Consider the following 18,992-nt stretch of genomic DNA (forward strand, 5'->3'; position numbering starts at 1 on the left):
CGTGTGTGGACAGCGCTCTACTCACCCGGTGGGTTTTGGTGTTGGTCTTTCTGCTGTCCCTCTGTGCTCCAGCCCAGGAGCAGCACTCGGTCCCTCGCCCAGGCTGCCCATGCGCATGCCGGGGGGAGATATTGCTTTGTGCCAGCACTAACATGAGATGAGGGAGAGCTTTCCCCTCTGCCCACACAGACCCTCACCCACTTTCTGCCATCCCTAAGCAGGATCCTCCTGGCTCTGCAGCAGCTTCATTCTAACCACATGGCTCCAGGTCCTATTTTCCTGACCTCTCCATTTCTCTTTCAGGTATGACCTCCCTTATCTAACAAATCCTGTGAGCCAGAGACTTTTCCTAACCAGCTACCTGGCTGCTTTCTTCCCCCTCCTCTCCCTGCCGTGCTCCCTGTGCTGCAGCAGACCTCGCACAGGCTCCCTCTAAGCCAGTTGTGCAGGATGCTTGCCAGCTCCAGAAGATCTCAGGGGAACATAGGTCATACAGGAGTGGGACTGGGGGCTCCCCAGGAGGCTGGCTTGGTCACTCAGCCACAGTGTCCAAGCCTGGGTGGAAAGGTTTAGAAGAAAGTACTGAGGCTGTGAAAGCTACCTGTCCCCGCCTTGGTGCTCCTGGGCTGCTGCCTTTGACCACAGCCCTTGGGGGACGCAGAGCTCAGCATCCCGTTCCTCTTCAGTTGTGCTCAGAGGCCTCCAGGTTTATGGGCACAAAACACTCCTGGAGCCGCCTGGCTTTTGAAAGAACTCATTCGAACAGCATCCAGGTGCCAGCCTTACGGATTCAACTCTCTCTGCCACCCAGGGCTCCGCGGCCAGCCAGGTACATATGTTCTGGTGGGGAGAGTCAGTGAGGTTTATGGAGTAGGGATGAGTCCATGTTAGAGCTTCAGCCCAGCTAGTAGCCTTATCTTGAGAAGGTCTTTATAACAGAGCCTTATCATTTAATTTGCATATATTTCTATATATTATATATATTCTGTACTTAAATACTCTCATGGACTCACTCCATTAAATTCTAATACTGTAAGTGCAGCTGCCCTTTGCTTGGAGTCCAGACCAACATCTGTTCCCGTGGGGACCAGCACCTTCCCCATTGCAGGTGCTGCCTTAGAGCAGGGCTGCTGCAAGGGGAGCTCAGCAGAAGGCCAGACCGACAGCAGGTACTCTGTCCTACCCGGTTTCCTAGGGTGCTGTGCCTTTGTCGTGGCATAGAGATCCTGTCCTGCCCAGACCCAGCTCGGTCCCTGGGGACCCTCAGCTCCTGCAGCCACCCATCCCCACAGCGCTGTGGGAACAGATTTCTCCAGCTGTAGCTCCAGCCCTAGCGACCACCAGGATATTGGGCTGGGATGCAGGAGCACAGCAGTGCAGGCAGGCAGCAGGACAGGCAGGCCACCGCCTTGCCAGCGCCAAGGGGCAGCTTCCCTGCTGCTGTCCCCCAGTTTGAGCTGGGCTGAGGGGCCAGAGGCACTAGTTGGGAGCAGGTGAGTCCCCGTGGGCAGTGGTGGAGGCTGTTCTGCAGGGTAGCTCGGTGGTGATGGCTCCTGCTCCCAAAGGCTCCCTCAGGCTGGCTGTCTCATGCTGTGTTATGTCGAGAAAGAGGTAGAGTCAGGTGCTGAGGGGTGGCCCAGAGCAGAGGCTGAGATGGCCCTGGTGCTCTGGGGCCACAGGCTGTGGAGGGATGTGATGCCTGAGCCCGCAGGGCAGGGCACAAGCAGGGCTGCATGCCGGTGTGAAGCATCCTGCCCAAAACAGGGCTTGCTGCAAGGACAGGGCCGGGGCTGTTGTGGCTGGGACGGGATGCCGTGGCGAGCTGTGTGGGGAGGTTTGAATCAAGGCAGTATGTGGGGGCACAGGGCTGTGCGGTTGGCTTTGGCGTGCTGGCAGAGGTGCAAAGCGGTGCCTGCAGCGGGGACTGGGGGGCGTGAGCCGTACGGTGTTTTGGGTGCTGTCCTTGCCATCCCCGCTCACACCCGGGTGGGCGGCAGGAATGCAGCGGCGTTGGCGTTAGGCTGGCTGTAAGTGTGCTGTGTGTCAGGCTGCTTGTCTGACCGCAGTGAGGGATCACATGCCAGCCTGCAAGACCCAGCTGAACCCCCCCTGTTATCCCACTGGCAGGATGGGGAGGAGTGGGGGAGGGGGAGTGAGGCTTTGGCCTGAGGATGAGGTCAGGAGTACCCAGCCTGGGGGGGTCTGGAGGAAGGAAAAGGCAGGATGAGGGCAGAGCTGCCAGCCCCGGTGCCAGGCATGGGGAGCAGCAGTGGCCAGGCTGCGTGCTTGGGCTGTCGGGTACAGGGCAAGCGTGGGCCGTGTTTGGGAGCCAGGATGCGACAGGGAGGGGAGCAAGCTGGCTAATGCTCTGGTAACCATGTACGATGGTGCTGCTGTCCTCACTGCTTTGCACCATCTCTGCTCTGGAAAGAGAATAAATTTGTATTTGTACTGAGACCCAGACTGGTGCTCTGGCCTCTTCTATCTGTGCACCTCAGCTGAGTCAGGACAGCTCTCAGTGTTGTACCATGCTGGCACCACTCCTGCCGCGCTGCTGGGACACGGATGTCCCTGTGCCCTGTGCCACCCTGGCTGTTCACAGCATTCGAGGCAAAGCAGAAGCTGAGAGCATACCCCAGGCTCCCCAGACACAGGTACATCTCCCAACTGCCATCTTCCTTCATCCTCTTCCAGCAAGGTCTACTCAAGACAACGAGGCAGCCTGAGGGCTGGGACAGGGGCTGTGTGGGAACAATCCCTCTTCCTCACCTGGGAATTTCTGCTGCAGGAAACCCTTTAGCCCCAGGAAGGATGTAGGCAGCAGTGGGATGCTGCCCCATGTGCCCTGTGTCTCTACGGCACAGTGAGAGGCTCAGCTGAGGACTAGCCCAGGGCAAGGCTGAGGGGTCTTGGGTCCTCCACGCCACACCGGGTGCAGCCCAGCTCTGGCTGGTGGTGAAGCCTGCCCAGGGCTGATACCTGTAGGAAGGGCTGGCGGGGCTGGGCACAGGCCTGACATGGTGCTACTGCAGCAAAGTGTAGGGACAGCTCTCACACAGCAGAGATTCAGGAGCTTAAACGGGGGTGAAATGCGGCCTCTTTAACTCCCCCTTCTCAAGGGTAGAGCAAAATGTCCCATCCCCATCCCTGTGCCACAGGCTCCAGCACAAGGCAGGGGTGCGGGCTGTGATCAGGGAAGCCAGTCACTTCCAGGAACAAGTCCAGCGCACAGTGCCAGGGAAGAGCTTTTATTTCTCAGCCAGCAAGGCTCCGGGGGTCCAAGGTGCAAGGGGCTGGAGCCGGTGTGTCGGCACAGGGAGGCAGCAGGCACTGCTGCGCAGCAGGGCTGGTGGTCCCAGCGCTGGCATTGTTCCTGTGTCAGTGCCAGGGCCAGTCCCCAGTCCCGGGGCTCCCTCTCGGGGTACAGCAGCCACGACACCTGTGTTGTGCCTCCTTCTCAGTGGTCCAGCAGCCTTTTCCCCATCCAAGGGTAACTGGCCCTGCACAGGGCTGGTCGTGCCCCAGCGTTGTGGCTCCAAGCTCTCTGCTCTCACTGCACTGCCCTGGGGATGCAGCACCCCCTTCCCTGGTTGCTATGGGGCAGGAGGGTACTTCTGCCACTCTGCCCAGCTCCTGAGCTCCTTGTCAGCCCCTGAGCGCCCAGCCTGGAGCACTGCCCCAGGAGGGAAGCTGTCTGTGTCATCTCTTCAGCTGTGGTCTGCTCGCTGGTTCCTGCAGCTCCCCTCTTCCAGTGCCTCTCTGGGTGTTTCATCCTCCGGCTCTGGGGGTCCCTCAGCTGACCCCAGCCTCTCGCGGCGGGGCCCTGGGACTCTGCCTGGCTCAGCACCAGCCATGCTCCTTGTGCCAGCTCCCTGCCTGAGCCCCACTGCCTCCGTCTGCCCTACAGCCCTACATTGCCCTACAGCCAGCTTTTCCATCTCTGCTGCTGGGCTCTCCTTCACCTTCTCCTCCTCCTTCTCCACTATTTCTTCCTCATCTTCCACCTTCTCCTTCTTCTTCTCCACTTTTCCTTCCTCGTCTTCCACCTTCTCCTCCTCCCTCTCCACTTCTTCTTCCTCATCTTCCACCTTCTCTTCCTCTCTCTCCACTTTTCCCTCCTCGTCTTCCATCTTCTCTTCCTCCCTCTCCACTTTTCCCTCCTCGTCTTCCACCTTCTCTTCCTTCCTCTCCACTTTTCCTTCCTTCTCCACCTCGTCTCCCTCTTCTTCTTCCTCTTCCCCCTCCTCTTCTGCCTCCTCCGCTTTCTCATCTTCCTCCTCTGCCCCACCCTCTGCTCTCCAGCTCTCTGGCTCTGCCTCGCAGGTGCCCAGGCTTGCTTCTTTCCACAGTTCTGTCCCACTCCTTGCTTCCACCTCTGTCCCTGCAAGCTGCCCCTGAGCTGCGTCTCCTCCTGGTGCTGCACCTTCACACTTCGACCCGGTGGCCCCTTGTTCTGCATGGTCAGCCCCTGGTTGTTCTGCTTCTTTGGCCCCTGCACCCTGCTCCCCTTCTCCAGAGATCTCCAGGACCCCAACCTCACCCTGGGGTGCCTGTTCCTGCAGCATCACCCCATTACCCACCTCTCTGCGCTCCTGCCCCTCGCTGGCCTGTGGCCCCCGGGGCGGCTGGAAGAGCCCCTGGTAGCGCTTCCGATCCTCCACGTGCTTCTTCCTCATCCTCTCCCCCAGCTGCTTCAGCTCCTTCTTCACAGCAGCTGCCATGGAGGGGTCAAGGTGGGCCACGCGCAGGAAGTCCTCCCGTGCCTCCCGCTCATTCCAGACAGCAGCATGGGCCTTCGCCCGCTTGAAATAGGCCTTGGCGTTGTCTGCCGGGAGAGGAGAGCCCCCAGCAGTGGTCCTGCAGCTCATGGCCACCAGCCACAGGAGCTGGAAAGCCTGGGAACCCAGGGGACATGGGGCACAGGTACCATCACAGGCAGGGGAACATGGGGTGTACACACTTGTAGGTACGGGTACCATCATGGACAGGGGAATCTGGGCCATGCACATACCACCATGGGCACCAGGGGTTATGGGGTGCAAGGATCATCATGGGCAAGAAGAGCCATGGTGGGCTGGGGGACCTAAAGTATATGGGGTGCAGGTGCCATCGTAGGCACAGCAAACCAGGGATGTGGACACTGTCATATGCAGGGGAATCTGGGACACAGGTTCTGCAGTGGACATAGGGATCCAGGTGACATAGGTACCATCACAGGTAGAGGGATGTGGGATGAGTACTGTCATGGATGAGAGGACCCAGAGGACAGAGTCGTTGGGGGCTGTGGACACAGCGCGGGATGGGATGCAGGGCACGGGTACCGTTGTGTTTCTGGAGGAGCTCCGTTGTGTGCTCCAGCACCTCATAGTACTCGCCCAGCTCCAGCTGGCATTGGCAGTAGTTGAGCACCAGTGGCGTGACCAACCTCTCCAGCTTCATCCAACCTTCCTCCCACGGCTTCTCCTGCCCCGAGGAGACACAGTGGGTGCTTCACGGTTATGGCTGTCCCCTCCTGGCCATCCAGGACACACAGAGGAGTGCTTTGCTGAGGAAACCCAGGCAGGGATGACAGAGGTGGCCGGGTCCTGCTCACCTTGGCCTGGAGGTTCCTCAGGCAAATGACAGCCTCCTGGTACTTTGCCGCTGCCTGCCCAAACTCCTTGCAGAGGACGAGGCGGTTGCCCTCGCTGTGCAGCACAGGCACTGCCGCCAGCTTCTCCTCCTTGCTCATGGCCCAGGTGTCACGCTTGTATGCTGAGGGCTCCTCCACCTGCACGGGCAGCAGGAGCTGAGCTGCCTGCCCCGGCCATCCCTGCACTGGCAGCCATCCCTGCCATCCCCCTTACCCGGAACAACTCCATGATGAAGATGAGGGGCTGTGGTGTCCGCTGCAGCTCGTCCAGGTCGTCGTACCCTGTGCTGTGGTAGTCAAACATGTTGCCCATGCCACAGCGGTGCTTCTGCCCTTCCAGGGGGTCCCGGCCTTCCGCGATCCTCCGCATGCCCCTGGAGACCAGGGCGTACATGCCTGTGTGCTGCGAGGAGGGGGAGCACCCTGCTCAGCTGCATGGGGGCAGCCCGCACCCCCTTCGTCTGGGGCAGACCCCTGGTGCCATGGTGAAGTGACACCTGTGCCCCCTGTGCTTCCACCAGGCAAGGCTGGAGCATCTCTGGGGTGCACGGTCCTGTGCCCTGGCTCCGTAGAAAGGAGGGGAGGGGGCACCTGTGGGCCCCTCACTCACAATGGTGTCGCACCAGAACTCAGCCACCTCCCCGGCTCTCATGGAGCTGAGCAGTGTCTCCCAGATCTCCAGCTTGAACATCTTGCCCACAATGATCTCCATGGGGATGCCAGCTTCCCGGCTGTCGTCGATCACTGTCCGCTCAAAGTCATCCTTCAGTGTCTGGAAGTGGAAGGTGATCTGCCCCGGAGAAAACTCAGTGTTGAGCCAGGGCAGGTGCTGCAGTGAGAGCCCTCTGTCCCCCCACCAGCCCTGAAACCCTCTGCTACGAGGCCAGGATGCAGGGCCAAGCCTGCTCCTGGCGAGGTGTGGGTTTGATTGGCAGCTGTCTATCTGCAGGAGATTGTGCCTCCTACCCACTTGTCTTAGACAGCGAGCAGATGGTGGCGTGTCTTAACGCCCACCAGTGCTACATCTTGCTGCTCTCTTTGGATCCCGCTTTATAGCCCGGCAAAGAGCGTGCTCCTGCATCAAGCAGCATGACTTGGTGGAACCCACACTGATCTGCCTGCACCCATGGGCTGGGCAATCTTGGAATGCCCAGAAAGCTCCCCCTTAGCACCCCTCACTCCTGTTTGACACACATCAAGAAAGGCGGATTTCCAGCAACCCATCGTGGCCACTGAGCTCTGCTGGCCCCAGGACAGAGGGAGGAGGTGGATAACAACACCAATGCAAGACGAAAGCAGTGGGCAATGTGGCTGCCTGTACCCAACATGGCCCTTCCTGCACCCCTCTTGCGAGGGATCTCCTGGAGACGGGATCTCCCTGTGCCACGGACTTGGAGCTTGGCTTGTGAGCGGGAATCTAACCATAATGGGCAGGGATGGTGGTGCTGGACCCACTCCCCTCTCCTAGGGCTTTGGGGCAACAGCCAAGACTACTTACCTTGCTCCCATCCTGCAACTTCGGCAGCTCCCCTTGGCCTCCATGCAGAATCTTCTTTTTGACCCCTTCCACGTTCAGTAGGTAGGTTTCCTCCATGGCCACTCCTGCCAGCCTCCAGGAGCAGGTCACAGGCACATGCACACGGGCACGCTCTAGCCCTTGCCGAGTTCCACGTCTTCCTCAGGGTATCTGCCTTTCTTGACTATCTGGACACATGTGCCATCTCCCAGGGCTGCCGCTGGGCTTTCACCTTCCGTTCTGGGGGCAGAGCTTGGAAGCCTTCTCCCCTTCCCCTGCCCTTTGGGTTGCAAGAGGGGCGTCCTGCTGTGGTACACCCTTGCCGAAGCCTGCGGTGCCCTCTGTTGCGTTCTGGAACTGCCTTTCTAATCCTCTTCCCACCCTGCCAGGTTAATCTGGGATTTGCCTGCCTAGTCTGTAAGGAATTAAAGAAACTCCCTGACGAGGAGGGCTTTGTTCCTCCCACTGCGTGACAGCTCATGGGGTCCCCTCGCGCACAGTCTCCCTTTGACCCAGCCATGCAAGGAGCATGTCGGTGAAGGAGTCCAGCAATGCCTGTGGGAGCACCAGCCAAGGTCTGAATGTGGTCAGGCACAAGCTGGCAAGAGGCCGTGCTAGTCTGTGCTCCAGAGACTACAGAGGAACAGACCAGGGTTAGAAATGGTACTTTATTGAGTCTGGTCTGCAGACACAAGCATTCCCCAAACACAAGAACAAGCTCCCACCAGGCCACAGCCCACCAACTCCAAGACTCACTAAGACACAGAAAGCTGCACCATACTGTCCCAGTGCCCTCAGGGAGGACTAAACCCCTCCGGGAGAATGGTGCTTAATATTTACAGTAAATCCAGCGTTTTGGCTGCTCTCACAGGCATAGTCCAATTCCTTAGCCCCACCAGCTAAGCCCAGCACAATGTATGTGAGAGCAGCTCTAGCACTGCCCAGCAGCAGAGGTGTGTGACTAGAGCAAAGACTTCAGCATGGCAGATGAACAACGCTTCCAGCTCTGCTTGCAGTTATGAAGACCCAGGCCTGCTCCTCACTTCTCCATGAGGGACTCCAGCTGCTCCTGTAGGGATGTCATCTGGGAAGAGGGAGTGAGACGTTACTGTAAGGCATGGCTGGGACTCCTGGCAGCTCCAGCCCAAGCCCTTTTGTGTTCTGTGAATCTTCCTCCTACTCCTACGCCAGTGGCTGCTCTGCCTGCACGTCGCAGGCAGTGGTGCCTGGGCACCTCTGGCGCAGAACTCAGCACTGCCCACGAGGCAAAGCTGCACAACAGGAACCTGGGAGTGGGAACCTCCTGCCTTGGTACCTGGCTGAAACTCAGCAGAGCTGCTCAGGCAGGAAATCTGCAAGGACCCTACAGCTACTGCCTTTCTTACACATGGGTGCCACTGCGTTTGTCTCTTGTTTTACCCCAGGCAGCAATCCTAGCAGCCTTGGACTGCTGACTAGGTATGTTTCGGCTCCAGAAGGCAGACTGCAATCAGTCCCATTTCCTACATCTCCTTGTGTCCTTACGAAGCTCCATGCAAGTACAGATGAGGTACAACCACACCGGACCTGTGACACTCGAGTTCAAAGCTGCTGGCGTGGCACAAGATTCGGGAAACTACAGAGGCCAAGCCTAGAACCATGTCACGCCCCAGTCCCTCCCACTGCACCGCGGGAGTTTCCTCACCTGCTGCTTCTCGCGCTCCTCCTGCTGCTTGAACTCATCCAGCACAGCCTGGAGACGGGTCTGCAGAGACAAACGTGCCAGACCAGTCACCAATGTGTTCTCAACTGAATGGGTGCTGCCACAACACGTCAAACGGTGCAGCAAGCACCAAGCTGCACTGACAACCAGGCCCCTTGTCTCCTGTAGTTTCACAGATTGCTTTGCCTCCATCAGGAAATGCTGGAGTATGTATGGTCACACCACAATTATTTTGAACCCAGCAGGCAAAGTCCCCTGGCTTTTCCAGGGCAGCAGCTGAATCAGTCTGCTGGATCTACCGGTAAGCCAGGGCTAAGCAGAAGACTTGAAAAGATCCCAGGAGAGCTCTCACCTTGAGGGCTAGGTTCTCCACTTTCATGATGAGATCTTCCTGGCGCTTCCTCCTGTCCTGGGTCTCCTGGAGTTTACTTTTCAGGTTGTCAATCTGTTTCTGTATCCCCATGACTGGAACAGACAGTGAGCTCAGACCCAGAGCAGCAGCAGAGCTGGGCAGCGCAGCCCACCTGGCACCCTGCTGATTCTGCTGCGCTCTGCCACCCACTCACCTATCTGGTTGGAGCCCTCATTCTCCTGTTGCTGCCCATCGGACTCATTCAGCTTGTCCTGCAGCTGCCTCTCCAAGTCCTCTTCAGTGTCCATGATGTTCAGGTCTTCATCGTCATGATGATCCCTCTCATCTTCATCTTCACTGCTGCTGCTGATGTCATTAAATATCTCCCGCAGTTCATCATGTTCTAGGGGGGTGCAAAAGGGAAGAGGAAAAACACAGCTGATAAGCTCCCAGCACCCTCTGCCTGCCAGGGACCATGTCAGTACAGGGTGCCTGTCTCAACGCCCTCCCTCCTGCACTCTGGTTAGGGCTTACCCCAGCGAGAATGGGCCCAACTGATTACTTAGTGGCTAGAAAGAAACCCACCGCCTTCCCCAGCGCACCTGAGGAGCCGTGGCCTTGCTTATGCCCCGACATCCCTGGGGAGGAGATGTCCAGGCTGGTGAGTGAACCATGGTTGTCTACTTCTTTTGTTTCATCTTCAGCAATGACTTCCCAGCCTGACAGCAGGAACAGACGAGTCAAGGGAAAAAGAGGAACATGAAACATGCAGTACAACAAAAGAATGCTAAAAACCGCAGATCACTGCCTCTCCAAGAAGTCTGGCCTTGTAGCTACGGACATCCAGGACAAACCACCCCGGACCCCTTTTTTGATGCCTTTTCCTCTGCTGTTTCTTCAGTTCCTGCTCAGTACAATAGTACAGTCCACAAGGAAAGGTCACATGAAGAAGCAATGAGCTTTGAACAAGGCAAAGACGAAGCTCCAAAACTTCCGTGCCTCTCATGTGCTTATCTCCCAGTCTCTCACACCCACACAAAGCTGAACTTGTCTCTCTTTTCCGTAACCCCGTGGTCACACATAGCATCCTGTCCCCCACTTGATCTTTTTTTCTCCTAAAAGGATACGGACACTGACAGCTTCAGCATCTGTGCTCAGGAGACGCTTCACCTCTTTTTCCACATCAGGAGACTCAATATACTGGGCCAGAGAGGGGAAAGAGAACAGAGTCACTGTTAAATGCCTCCTACAAGCTGCTGGTGCTGGTCAACTCCAACCCTCCACCTCTGGACAAGGCCCTGTTTCAAGCCTTTCTTAAGCTTTCTGCTCAGACTTTCCTCATGCTCACTCTAGAAGTAATTTATGCACCTCCAGAAAGCAATCCATCTGTTTTGTACAGAGCTCCTTGGTGGGTTGTATACTCTCACTTTTCTACACTATTTCTGAAATAAGACTTTCCGTGTGTATGCAGAAAGTCCTTGAGGTGCTGTTTCCTGATGGATGGTCAACTCAACTCCTTCCCATCGCACTCAAAAGAAGGTTTCATTTTTCACTTTTAAATTAGCCAGGAATCTTAATGTAGTGACATCAAACCTCTCCTGTGGGCTATAAGAATGTCACAAGTATTTTGTTTCCCAAATGTCATGCAAAATAGCACTCCATCCTGTTCTCAGAAACTGTAAAGCAGAGAAGAACAGATCTTCCCAGCCTCACGGTGCTGCATCTCCCCAACACCTTGCCTGGCTTGTGCATATGCGGAGAGGTGGTCTCTGAGCTCCATCTGTTGTCACTCCCCCAGCTGACATGACAGCTATTCTATTTGTAGTGTTGCTTGTTGGGGAAGTGAATGGGTCATGCATAGAATTTCGGCTGGGAAAGCAGGAACGAGTGAAGCCTCATTTCCATGAGAGTCTTCCTTTCTTCTCTACGAGCAGGAAGAGATGCGCTACGGCAAGGCAGCCGCAGGAATGGTGTCCAGCAGTTCTCTGCGCAGAGGATTTTCCCCCCAGGAGCATCTTGGAAAACATGGAGGAAGCACCCAAAGAAGTGTTTAAATCCACTACCCTACCTTCACCCTCATCTCAGGAAAGAAAACATGTGAAGCAATGTTAAGAAATTACATGTTTTCTGGACTAATAGACAGCTAGAGCTCTAATGTCTCTGCCTTCCTATCCCTTGGTTATTGAATCTGCATCTGTGTGAGAAGCAACTCACCTTCTTCTTAGCAGTCTTCCGGAATCGTCTCTTCCGTACATTTTTCAGGGGAAGCGTGACTGTGACAGAGAAAACAGATCGCATGTGTCAGGCAGATGGCCTAACGGGAGAGCTGCATGCCAAAAGGGAGAAGGTCCCTTCAATAACAGAGCGCAGACTGAAAACGGAGCAGCAGAACAGCCGGGACCCGGCACTGGTGAGCGCCCTGCCCAGCTGTGGGGGCACTGGGGTGGTGGGACGGAGGGGTCTGGCACAGCCTCTACTCACTGCCATGGTTCCAGATGAATTTCTTCTCTCTGTCCTTGTCCTTCTTCTTGTTTGCCTTGGGGTCAGTGCTCACTGTTTGCTCTTCCAAAGGGGGGTACAGATCACCATCCACAGTGCAAACAAGCATCTGGAATGCCGGCATAAACACAAAGGGTGCTTATCATAATGCAAGGACAAAAGGATGTGAAAGCTTTTCTGGAAAATAAACAGTGGCTGCCCACTGCATGTTGTGAGTCAAAGGGACTCACGGGCATGGGGTACGAGAAACAAAATGTTCCACACCCAGCCCAGTTCATATCTGAACACAGTGGCAGTTAAGCTGTTACAAGAACAATCCCATTTCATGCTTCAGAAATGGGATTTCTAAACACCAAGTGGAGTGGAGAATTTGAAACTGCCAACATTGTGAAAATACAGAAATTGGCTATGTAACACTCTGTGTCCAGCTGCCAAAGTGTACAAGGGTTTTCCTGGAGAGGGATGCAAGAAATTAAGCTGTTGGGGCAGGCAAGAAGGACAGCCCATACCTGGCAAATGTCTGCTGTCTTATAGAAGGTTTTCTTGTCAATGGTTTTTAAGCTCTCTATGATGCAGGGCAGATCCACCAGCTTGGCCGCCAGTGGCACCCGGTCAACGCGGACGATCCCATGGCGCCCATCCGCTGCGGAAAGGCACAGGACAGGTTAGTGCTGTCACTGAACAGCTGAACTGAGCAATACATTCCTGGGCAGCAGAAATTTCATGGGAAAACACATGCAAGTTGCACAGGTGCATTTGTGGGCAGTCAGAGGAGTTTTAAGATGCCCTGCTCCTGCTCACTCACCGTGTAGCTCAATGGTGAGCCTGTCCTTCCAGTTGACATTCCCAGACTGTACTGCTCGCCGCACAGTGGAGGCATATTCCTGGGAAGGTTGGAGAGACTTCTGTCAGGACTGGGTGGGCTTCTTCCGAGTATCACCGAAGGCGTCTGTCTAGCTGACCCAGCTATAAACAGCCCTGCCATCCCAATGCTGCGAAACAACTGCAACAGCTGTAACGAAAACTGCACCCTCCTCCCAAAACCCCACATTAAGGCTGTGGCTCTGCTGTTCCCAATGCCCTTCACATGCCCTGACGCGACACAGCGGACAGTGGTGTGAGGCCCCGATGGAGACACCCTGCCAGCGAACCACAGCTCTGGGGGACGTTACAGCTCCCCTCGCCAAGCTCTCGTGATCTCAGCAGGACACAGCCACAGCTTTAAGCATCTAACAACAGCATCAAGAGCACCGACAGCCACAGCAGCTAGAGACCCAGCACTTGCCAAAGCTCCACCCTTCCAGAAATTTCCTCCCTAATCCTCCAAGCCGTGTTCCGAGCCCCCCGCTCTGTGCTGCAGGAGCCCCTCTCCAGAGGACGCCGTGGAAAATCTGTCCAGACGAGTGAGAACGGGCTACCCACGGCCACAAGCACCCAGCCTGCTGCCAGGTCCCTTGCCAGGTCGGCAGATCCCCCACCGAGCTCCCCTGCCTTGCTGACCTCTCTCCCCACCCCCGTGCTCGCCGAGCAGACCGGGCCGAGCCGTCCCTCACCGGCGGCAGCCGCAGCACGAACTGGCTCTCCAGCTCATGCGGGGCATCGTCCTTGCTCTTACTCATCCCTCCGCCTGGAGAACAAGACACAACCACCCCGGCCCCAGGCGGCTCCTACAAGGCAGCCCCGGCCCGGCGCCCTGCGGCCGGGCTCTCGCCAGGGCAGCTGGGGCCCTTCCGGGGCGCGGGCTGCTCTACTGCGGCGGTGACACCGCGCCGGGCCCCGTCCGGCGCGCACAGCCCCGATCCCGGGCGGAAGTCAGGCCCGGTGCGCCGGCCAAGACTGCCCGGCCCGCTCCGCGCCGCGCCGCCGGGGGAAGGGTGTTGGCGGCGCACCGGAAGCGGCCGCGGCGCCGCCATGGGGGGCGCGGGCGGGCGGCCCGGCTTCTACGCGGGGCTGGGCCTGGCGCTGGCCTCCAGCGCCTTCATCGGCGGCAGCTTCGTCCTCAAGAAGAAGGGGCTGCTTCGACTCTGCCGCCGCGGCCGCGCTAGGGCAGGTACCCCCGGCCCGGGGCGGGGGGGAGGGAGGTGGCTCGGGCTAACGGGGGCGGGAGGGGCAAAACGCGCCGGTGCCTGCCCTGGGAGCGGCCCGCAACCGGCCCGCCAGCCGACACCCCCCCCCGGGCCGACACCCCTACCCCCCGGGCCGACACCCCCCCGGGCTGACACCGCCCGGGCTGGCCCTGCCGCCTCGCCCCCGGAGCCGCCTGCCTCCCCCCGGGCCAGCGCCGGGCCCCGGCAGCCCGCCCCTGCCCGGGGGCTGCTCTGGCAGCAGGCCGCTTCCCCGGGGGCGGGCAGCCATCGGCCGTAGCCAGGCAAGGCCCGTTTCGGTAACCACACACGCGCTCTTCAAACCACTCTCTTTCAAACTCGAGAGATCCAGGGGACAACAATCTTTGCTTTCAGGGTAAAATAATCAGTGCTTGCCCGTGTCCGGGTCAGCCCAACGTGTGACACCAGGCCCGAGGCAGCCTCGCGTGTAGGCCAGATCAGGCTGCCTGCACTTGCTTCTCCGAGGCAGTTCGGGCAGGATAATGAGCCTTTTGTGCAGCTTCCTCTGAGCTTTCTCGTTACCCTTCCTTACGCAGGGCAAGGAGGTCACGCGTACCTGCAGGAATGGCTTTGGTGGGCAGGCCTGCTGTGCAGTAAGTACCCGCTCTGACACTGTAGCGAGACACACACACTTAAGAGTGTGTTTGTCATTGTTTCCAGTTGCTTTCATGCTTTATTATCATGATCCTTGTTTGACTCCTTGATTTCTATCTGAGTATCTGAGGATGTTGTTGATCTAATTGTAACTCTAAAATACTCTGAAGTCTGACGCGTTACCAGGTTTCTCTGCTAAATAGGAGTTGAGGAGCTGGTCTGACTGGGTTGGGTTAAGTGCTTCTGAAATGGCCTGCCCAGATGATGTAGTTATAGTGGCACATCCAGCACCACAGGTGTAGTGCTACAGCGATTTCAGCAGCTCTGTTTTACACTTTTCAACGTTAATAACCAATTGTACTTGATTTACCGTTTAAAAAAACATAAAAGCTGTTCCAGAAGAACATGACTTAGAAATACAAAATGGGTCAAAACTCCTTTCAGCTTTGAGGACATTATGGAAATACTTTTCTGTGGTTACTGCTCAGCTGCATAGCCATATGTGACTAAGGATCACCATAAGTAACCACGAGCCTTCTCTTCCCAAGAGAACCTATATTGGGCTTCTGCTTGTTCTTGGTGGTGCTGTTCTTTTGTGGTTGCACAACAGACCTCAGAGAAACACAGGATGCTCAGATGGAACCTGAAACTCTCTTCTGACTGCGCTCAAACGTGTATTATGCTGAATTGTTCCTACTTTGATGCTCACCTGACAGAGTTTCTCTTGCAGTGGGTGTTGGAGAAGCGGCAAATTTTGCTGCCTACGCCTTTGCCCCTGCAACGCTGGTAACTCCACTGGGTGCTCTAAGTGTCCTTGTTAGGTAAGCAGGCTCAGAAACACCCTTACCTCGCCTACCACCCCTTAGCGGTGAAAGCAATTTCTCTGCTTTCCTCTGTCTCTTCCCTCAGGTGCTCCATCCCTTGGCCTAATTGGTTTTGGGTTTTTTTACTATCGTTCAGTGCAGTTCTGTCTTCCACCTTCCTGAATGAGCAGCTGAATGTTCATGGGAAGATTGGCTGCATCCTGAGTATCCTGGGCTCCACAGTGATGGTGATCCATGCTCCGCAGGAAGAAGAGGTTTCCAGCCTGGAGTCAATGGCAGAGAAGCTGAAAGATCCAGGTACTAAAATAAAAGGGGTCCTGTCAACTTCAGGCTTGGAAGTGACAGCAGAAGGTAGGACACAACTTGGCTAGATTGGGAAGGACTGAACTAAAAGGTAATTGAGGTGTTTCTTGTTCTGTGCACCAGTGGAGGAAGCTGGTGTCCCTGTGTCCAGGATAGCTTGCAGGTTGCCTTCTGTGGTAGGAGAAGGCTGGGGTCTCCATGCTCTAAGTGTGAGAGACTGGTGACAGTCAAACAGCGTTTAATGCACATGCTCAGAAGATTTACACCGTACTGACTAGCTCAAAACACAGGGGGAGGGTCAGCTTCTGAATGGCTTTTTAGGACTGTCAAGGCTTCCTGACCCTGGATGAACGAAGCAGATGGGAACCCCGCTTCGCAGAGAGGGAGTCTGGGTGGTGCTCCCAAGTCACTGGGTCTGTGCCAAAGCAAGGATGAGAACTTGGGTCATTAACAGTCACCAAGTGTACTCTTTTTGTACTGTCTATGAGGTATAGATGGAAAAAGTGAAAAGCATGGGAATTAGCTGCAGCTGTCAGCAGAAGGGGTTGGCCTGTGGCAGTGCTGGGACAGGAGAGGGAATTCCTGTACACGAGGGTGGCACTGCAGTGGCTGAGGGAAGAGAGGAGGCAGAGGTGAATGAGTGATTCAAGGAGTTATGCCCAAGATCAAGTAGTCCTGATATTTATGTTAGAGGATGAAGCAGGTTGCAAGGACGTGATTTGGGCAGTAGCATGAATGGCAGAATAAGCCACAGGAGATGGAGGAAGGCAGCACAGAGCGAAGAGCAAAGCAGAGTAACAGGTAGGTGCTGCTGCTCATTAGAGGGAGTGCTCTGGCAGGACCTCGCGCTCCTGTGATGTGGTGCTTTCCTCTTTATTCTGCCATAGCCTGCAGAGTTCAGGTGGGGCTTCCCAAGCCTTCTGCCACCCTCCTGGGCCTCCTGCAGAGCTGTGCCCCCTCATCTTCCTGGTCAATAAGTCCTCCACCTCCACTAGTGCAGCATAGCCTGGCTGTGCCCCTACCCCTTCCAGCACGGGCAGCTGTATCCCCTGACAGGCTGACTTGTGGGGCCGTGCTGTGATCAGCTCTGTACAGAGCTGCCGTTGCCTCTGCAACTTTGCTCAGGCTGGAGACCAACTCTCCTTTCCAACCCCGGTCCCTATAGGTGGAGGCTAAAAAGACAGACTGATGCAGCCATCTCTACTTGCTGTTCAGTTACGTCTGTCACTGGTGCTCTCATAGAGCTCTTTAATTCTTCCTTCCCCAAGGATTCATTGTATTTGCTGTGTGCGTCCTGGTGAGCTCCCTTCTGCTTATCTTTGTGGCTGGACCCCGTTACGGACAAAGCAACGTCCTGGTTTATGTTTTGGTCTGTTCTGCCATCGGCTCGCTTTCTGTGTCCTGCGTCAAAGGCTTGGGGATTGCCCTGAAAGAACTGTTTTCTGGGAAGCCAGTTCTGAAAGAACCACTTGGCTGGGTGCTCCTGGTATGCCTTGTTATCTGCATCAGCGTCCAGATCAACTACCTGAACAAAGCCTTGGACATCTTCAATACATCTGTGGTCACACCCATTTACTACGTGCTGTTCACCACAGCAGTCATGACATGCTCTGCCATCCTCTTCAAGGAGTGGCAACACATGGTGCTAGACAACAGCATCGGCACCATCAGCGGCTTCCTCACCATTGTGTGCGGCATCTTCCTCCTGCACGCCTTCAGGGACATGCCCTTCACCCCCGACCTCCTGCCCCTCTTCCTGCAGCAAGGCAGGGCAGACCTGCATGCCTCGTGGAGGACTGCAGACAGACATCAGTCATGTCAGCACCAGCCTCTTCTGCCCTCAGAGGACAAAGGCACTCAGAGCACAGAGGAGGAAGAGGAGGAGGAAGGTGGAAGCGTGTGAGAAAGCCTCTGAACTGCTCGCTTTCTGCTCCCACTGCTGAGCAGGTCCACTGCAAAGTTGAACGTGCTGCCTCAGCTGCTGCTAGCTACTGCTGCACTAGCAGGAGTTGGCAGTTACCCTCTACCTGCCCCAGGTGTGAGATGGGTGACCTGCCACTGCCAGGAGGCTGACGGGGACAGCAGCCTCCTGCCGCTACAGACAGGAGCCCTGGGAACCGCCCAGTTCCTGGGATCGGATGCCTCTTCACTGCCCTTATACAGGAAGAACTGATCCGCCCTCGTCAGGACACAGGCTTCGGCTGCGCAGAGGCCCACAGCACTAACACAGTGCTAACCCTTACTGAATGCGAAGACCACACATTTGGGGATGCCTCACAGCATTCTTTAAAAACTCACTTAGAAGATTAACAGTTACAAAATAATCTAATATGGTGCTAAGATTACACGAAGATGGATGTCTGGCTCTAAAGATGACAGACCCAGAATATTAATTCAAAAATTCCTCTGTTGAGTACTTGTTTTGCTCACTCTGCTAGAATTTATTTACAGATTCACATTCAAGAACAGAATACAGCCAGAACTGGAAAACAGTGGTGCTGCCACGTGGTGCTGTGGCTCTTAGGGAGGGACCAGCCTCTTCATGCAATGTCTGCTGTGCAGGTTGATGAAGCACCTGCTTACTGTATTCTATTAAAAACCGATTTGTTCAGTTACCGAGTGCTAGTGATGCATCCTGAGAGCTGGGCCAGCACTGAAAGACGTGAAGGATTACAGGGGTAGGAAGAACTGTGCAGATGCTCGAGAAAAACTCAAGGCAGGGAGAGGAGAGGGAATCGCTTACTGTGGGAACAGGAGAGACCTAAGAGTCCTTAGCTATTGAGGTAAGCTTCTGAAAGATAACTAGACAGCTGTGTCCTCACATAACGTGGGTTTCTATCTGCGTAGCTCTGTTAAACACATCCTGAATTTGTTCCCAGGAAGGCTGCTGGCTACAAGCCGGCCAGGAACTCGCACACCCTGTCCAGCCACCCATAGCAAATGGTGTGTGCGGAACTCTTCACCAGGTTCCTGTGTAGAGCTCCAGGTCACTGTCAGTGTGTTGCTCCAGGCTTCCCAGAACCACGCTGCACATAAACACTGCTGAAACGCCACGCCGCCTTTCCAGAAGGCGGATCAGTAATTTGTTGCTTTTCCAGTTGGAAGCTCCTCTCTGTGTCCTGGGGGCAGAGGTCCAAAAGACACAGCCATAGGCCTCCCTCCAGCGGTCTCCACAGGTAAAGGTACATGAGGTTATAAAGTAGCTGGTTACTTATTTCCTGCATTTAGTCTCCCTAAAGAAACTAGTCATTTACCGGACAGCAGGAGCTGTCCTTGGGGAAGAGGAAGAAAGGCCTTGAACAGAAACAAGCTTGATTCACGGGACCAAATGAACTGAGCAACAAATCAGGGTTCAGAGCAGACCTTCTAGCCAGAAGACAATTATACCCCTTCCCTACTAATTTTGCACTGAACAGGATGACTGGGAAGGAGGTGGAGTGACAAGATGGCCAGATTTTCAATTCT

At 55.9% G+C, this 18,992-nt stretch overlaps 4 protein-coding genes across 5 annotated transcripts in view; 2 read left to right on the forward strand and 2 right to left on the reverse strand.

Moving 5' to 3' along the window:
• DRP2 (dystrophin related protein 2) overlaps positions 1-2,451 on the forward strand; it is a 31,423-nt gene extending 28,972 nt beyond the window's left edge. Inside the window, exon 24 of the mRNA XM_075435641.1 lies at positions 304-2,451. Within this exon, the coding sequence (XP_075291756.1) occupies positions 304-323 (20 nt within the window). The 3' untranslated portion in view covers positions 324-2,451. The remainder of the gene's footprint in view (positions 1-303) is intronic.
• On the reverse strand, positions 1,117-7,226 carry LOC104329555 (aryl-hydrocarbon-interacting protein-like 1). Its single transcript, XM_075435269.1, has 12 exons — positions 7,131-7,226; positions 6,243-6,422; positions 5,847-6,035; positions 5,594-5,770; positions 5,322-5,463; positions 4,361-4,825; positions 2,930-3,050; positions 2,770-2,853; positions 2,528-2,700; positions 2,062-2,202; positions 1,184-1,330; positions 1,117-1,130 (listed from the first exon to the last, which is right to left on the reverse strand). Exons 1-12 carry the CDS (start codon positions 7,224-7,226, stop codon positions 1,117-1,119), a joined length of 1,929 nt encoding a protein of 642 aa, XP_075291384.1.
• A 571-nt stretch (positions 7,227-7,797) lies between these two features.
• On the reverse strand, positions 7,798-13,517 carry TAF7L (TATA-box binding protein associated factor 7 like). Its single transcript, XM_009934687.2, has 11 exons — positions 13,255-13,517; positions 12,507-12,585; positions 12,211-12,344; positions 11,684-11,810; positions 11,417-11,475; positions 10,330-10,402; positions 9,805-9,921; positions 9,417-9,605; positions 9,203-9,315; positions 8,833-8,892; positions 7,798-8,232 (listed from the first exon to the last, which is right to left on the reverse strand). The coding sequence occupies exons 1-11, from the start codon at positions 13,318-13,320 to the stop codon at positions 8,188-8,190; spliced, it is 1,062 nt and encodes a 353-aa protein (XP_009932989.2). The 5' UTR covers positions 13,321-13,517; the 3' UTR covers positions 7,798-8,187.
• A 78-nt stretch (positions 13,518-13,595) lies between these two features.
• Positions 13,596-18,142, forward strand: LOC104329559 (magnesium transporter NIPA2). 2 transcript variants are annotated; one of them, XM_075435845.1, is made up of 5 exons: positions 13,596-13,751; positions 14,343-14,399; positions 15,131-15,221; positions 15,361-15,521; positions 16,796-18,142. In XM_075435845.1, exons 1-5 carry the CDS (start codon positions 13,613-13,615, stop codon positions 17,428-17,430), a joined length of 1,083 nt encoding a protein of 360 aa, XP_075291960.1. In that variant the 5' UTR covers positions 13,596-13,612; the 3' UTR covers positions 17,431-18,142. The 2 variants fall into 2 exon arrangements, with proteins under 2 accessions (XP_075291960.1, XP_075291961.1); XM_075435846.1 differs by having other exon boundaries at positions 13,674-13,747.
• The last annotated feature ends 850 nt before the right edge of the window (positions 18,143-18,992 follow it).

This window comes from Opisthocomus hoazin, chromosome 14 (genome assembly GCF_030867145.1).
Source record: "Opisthocomus hoazin isolate bOpiHoa1 chromosome 14, bOpiHoa1.hap1, whole genome shotgun sequence".
In the NCBI taxonomy this organism is placed as follows: Eukaryota; Metazoa; Chordata; class Aves; order Opisthocomiformes; family Opisthocomidae; genus Opisthocomus; species Opisthocomus hoazin.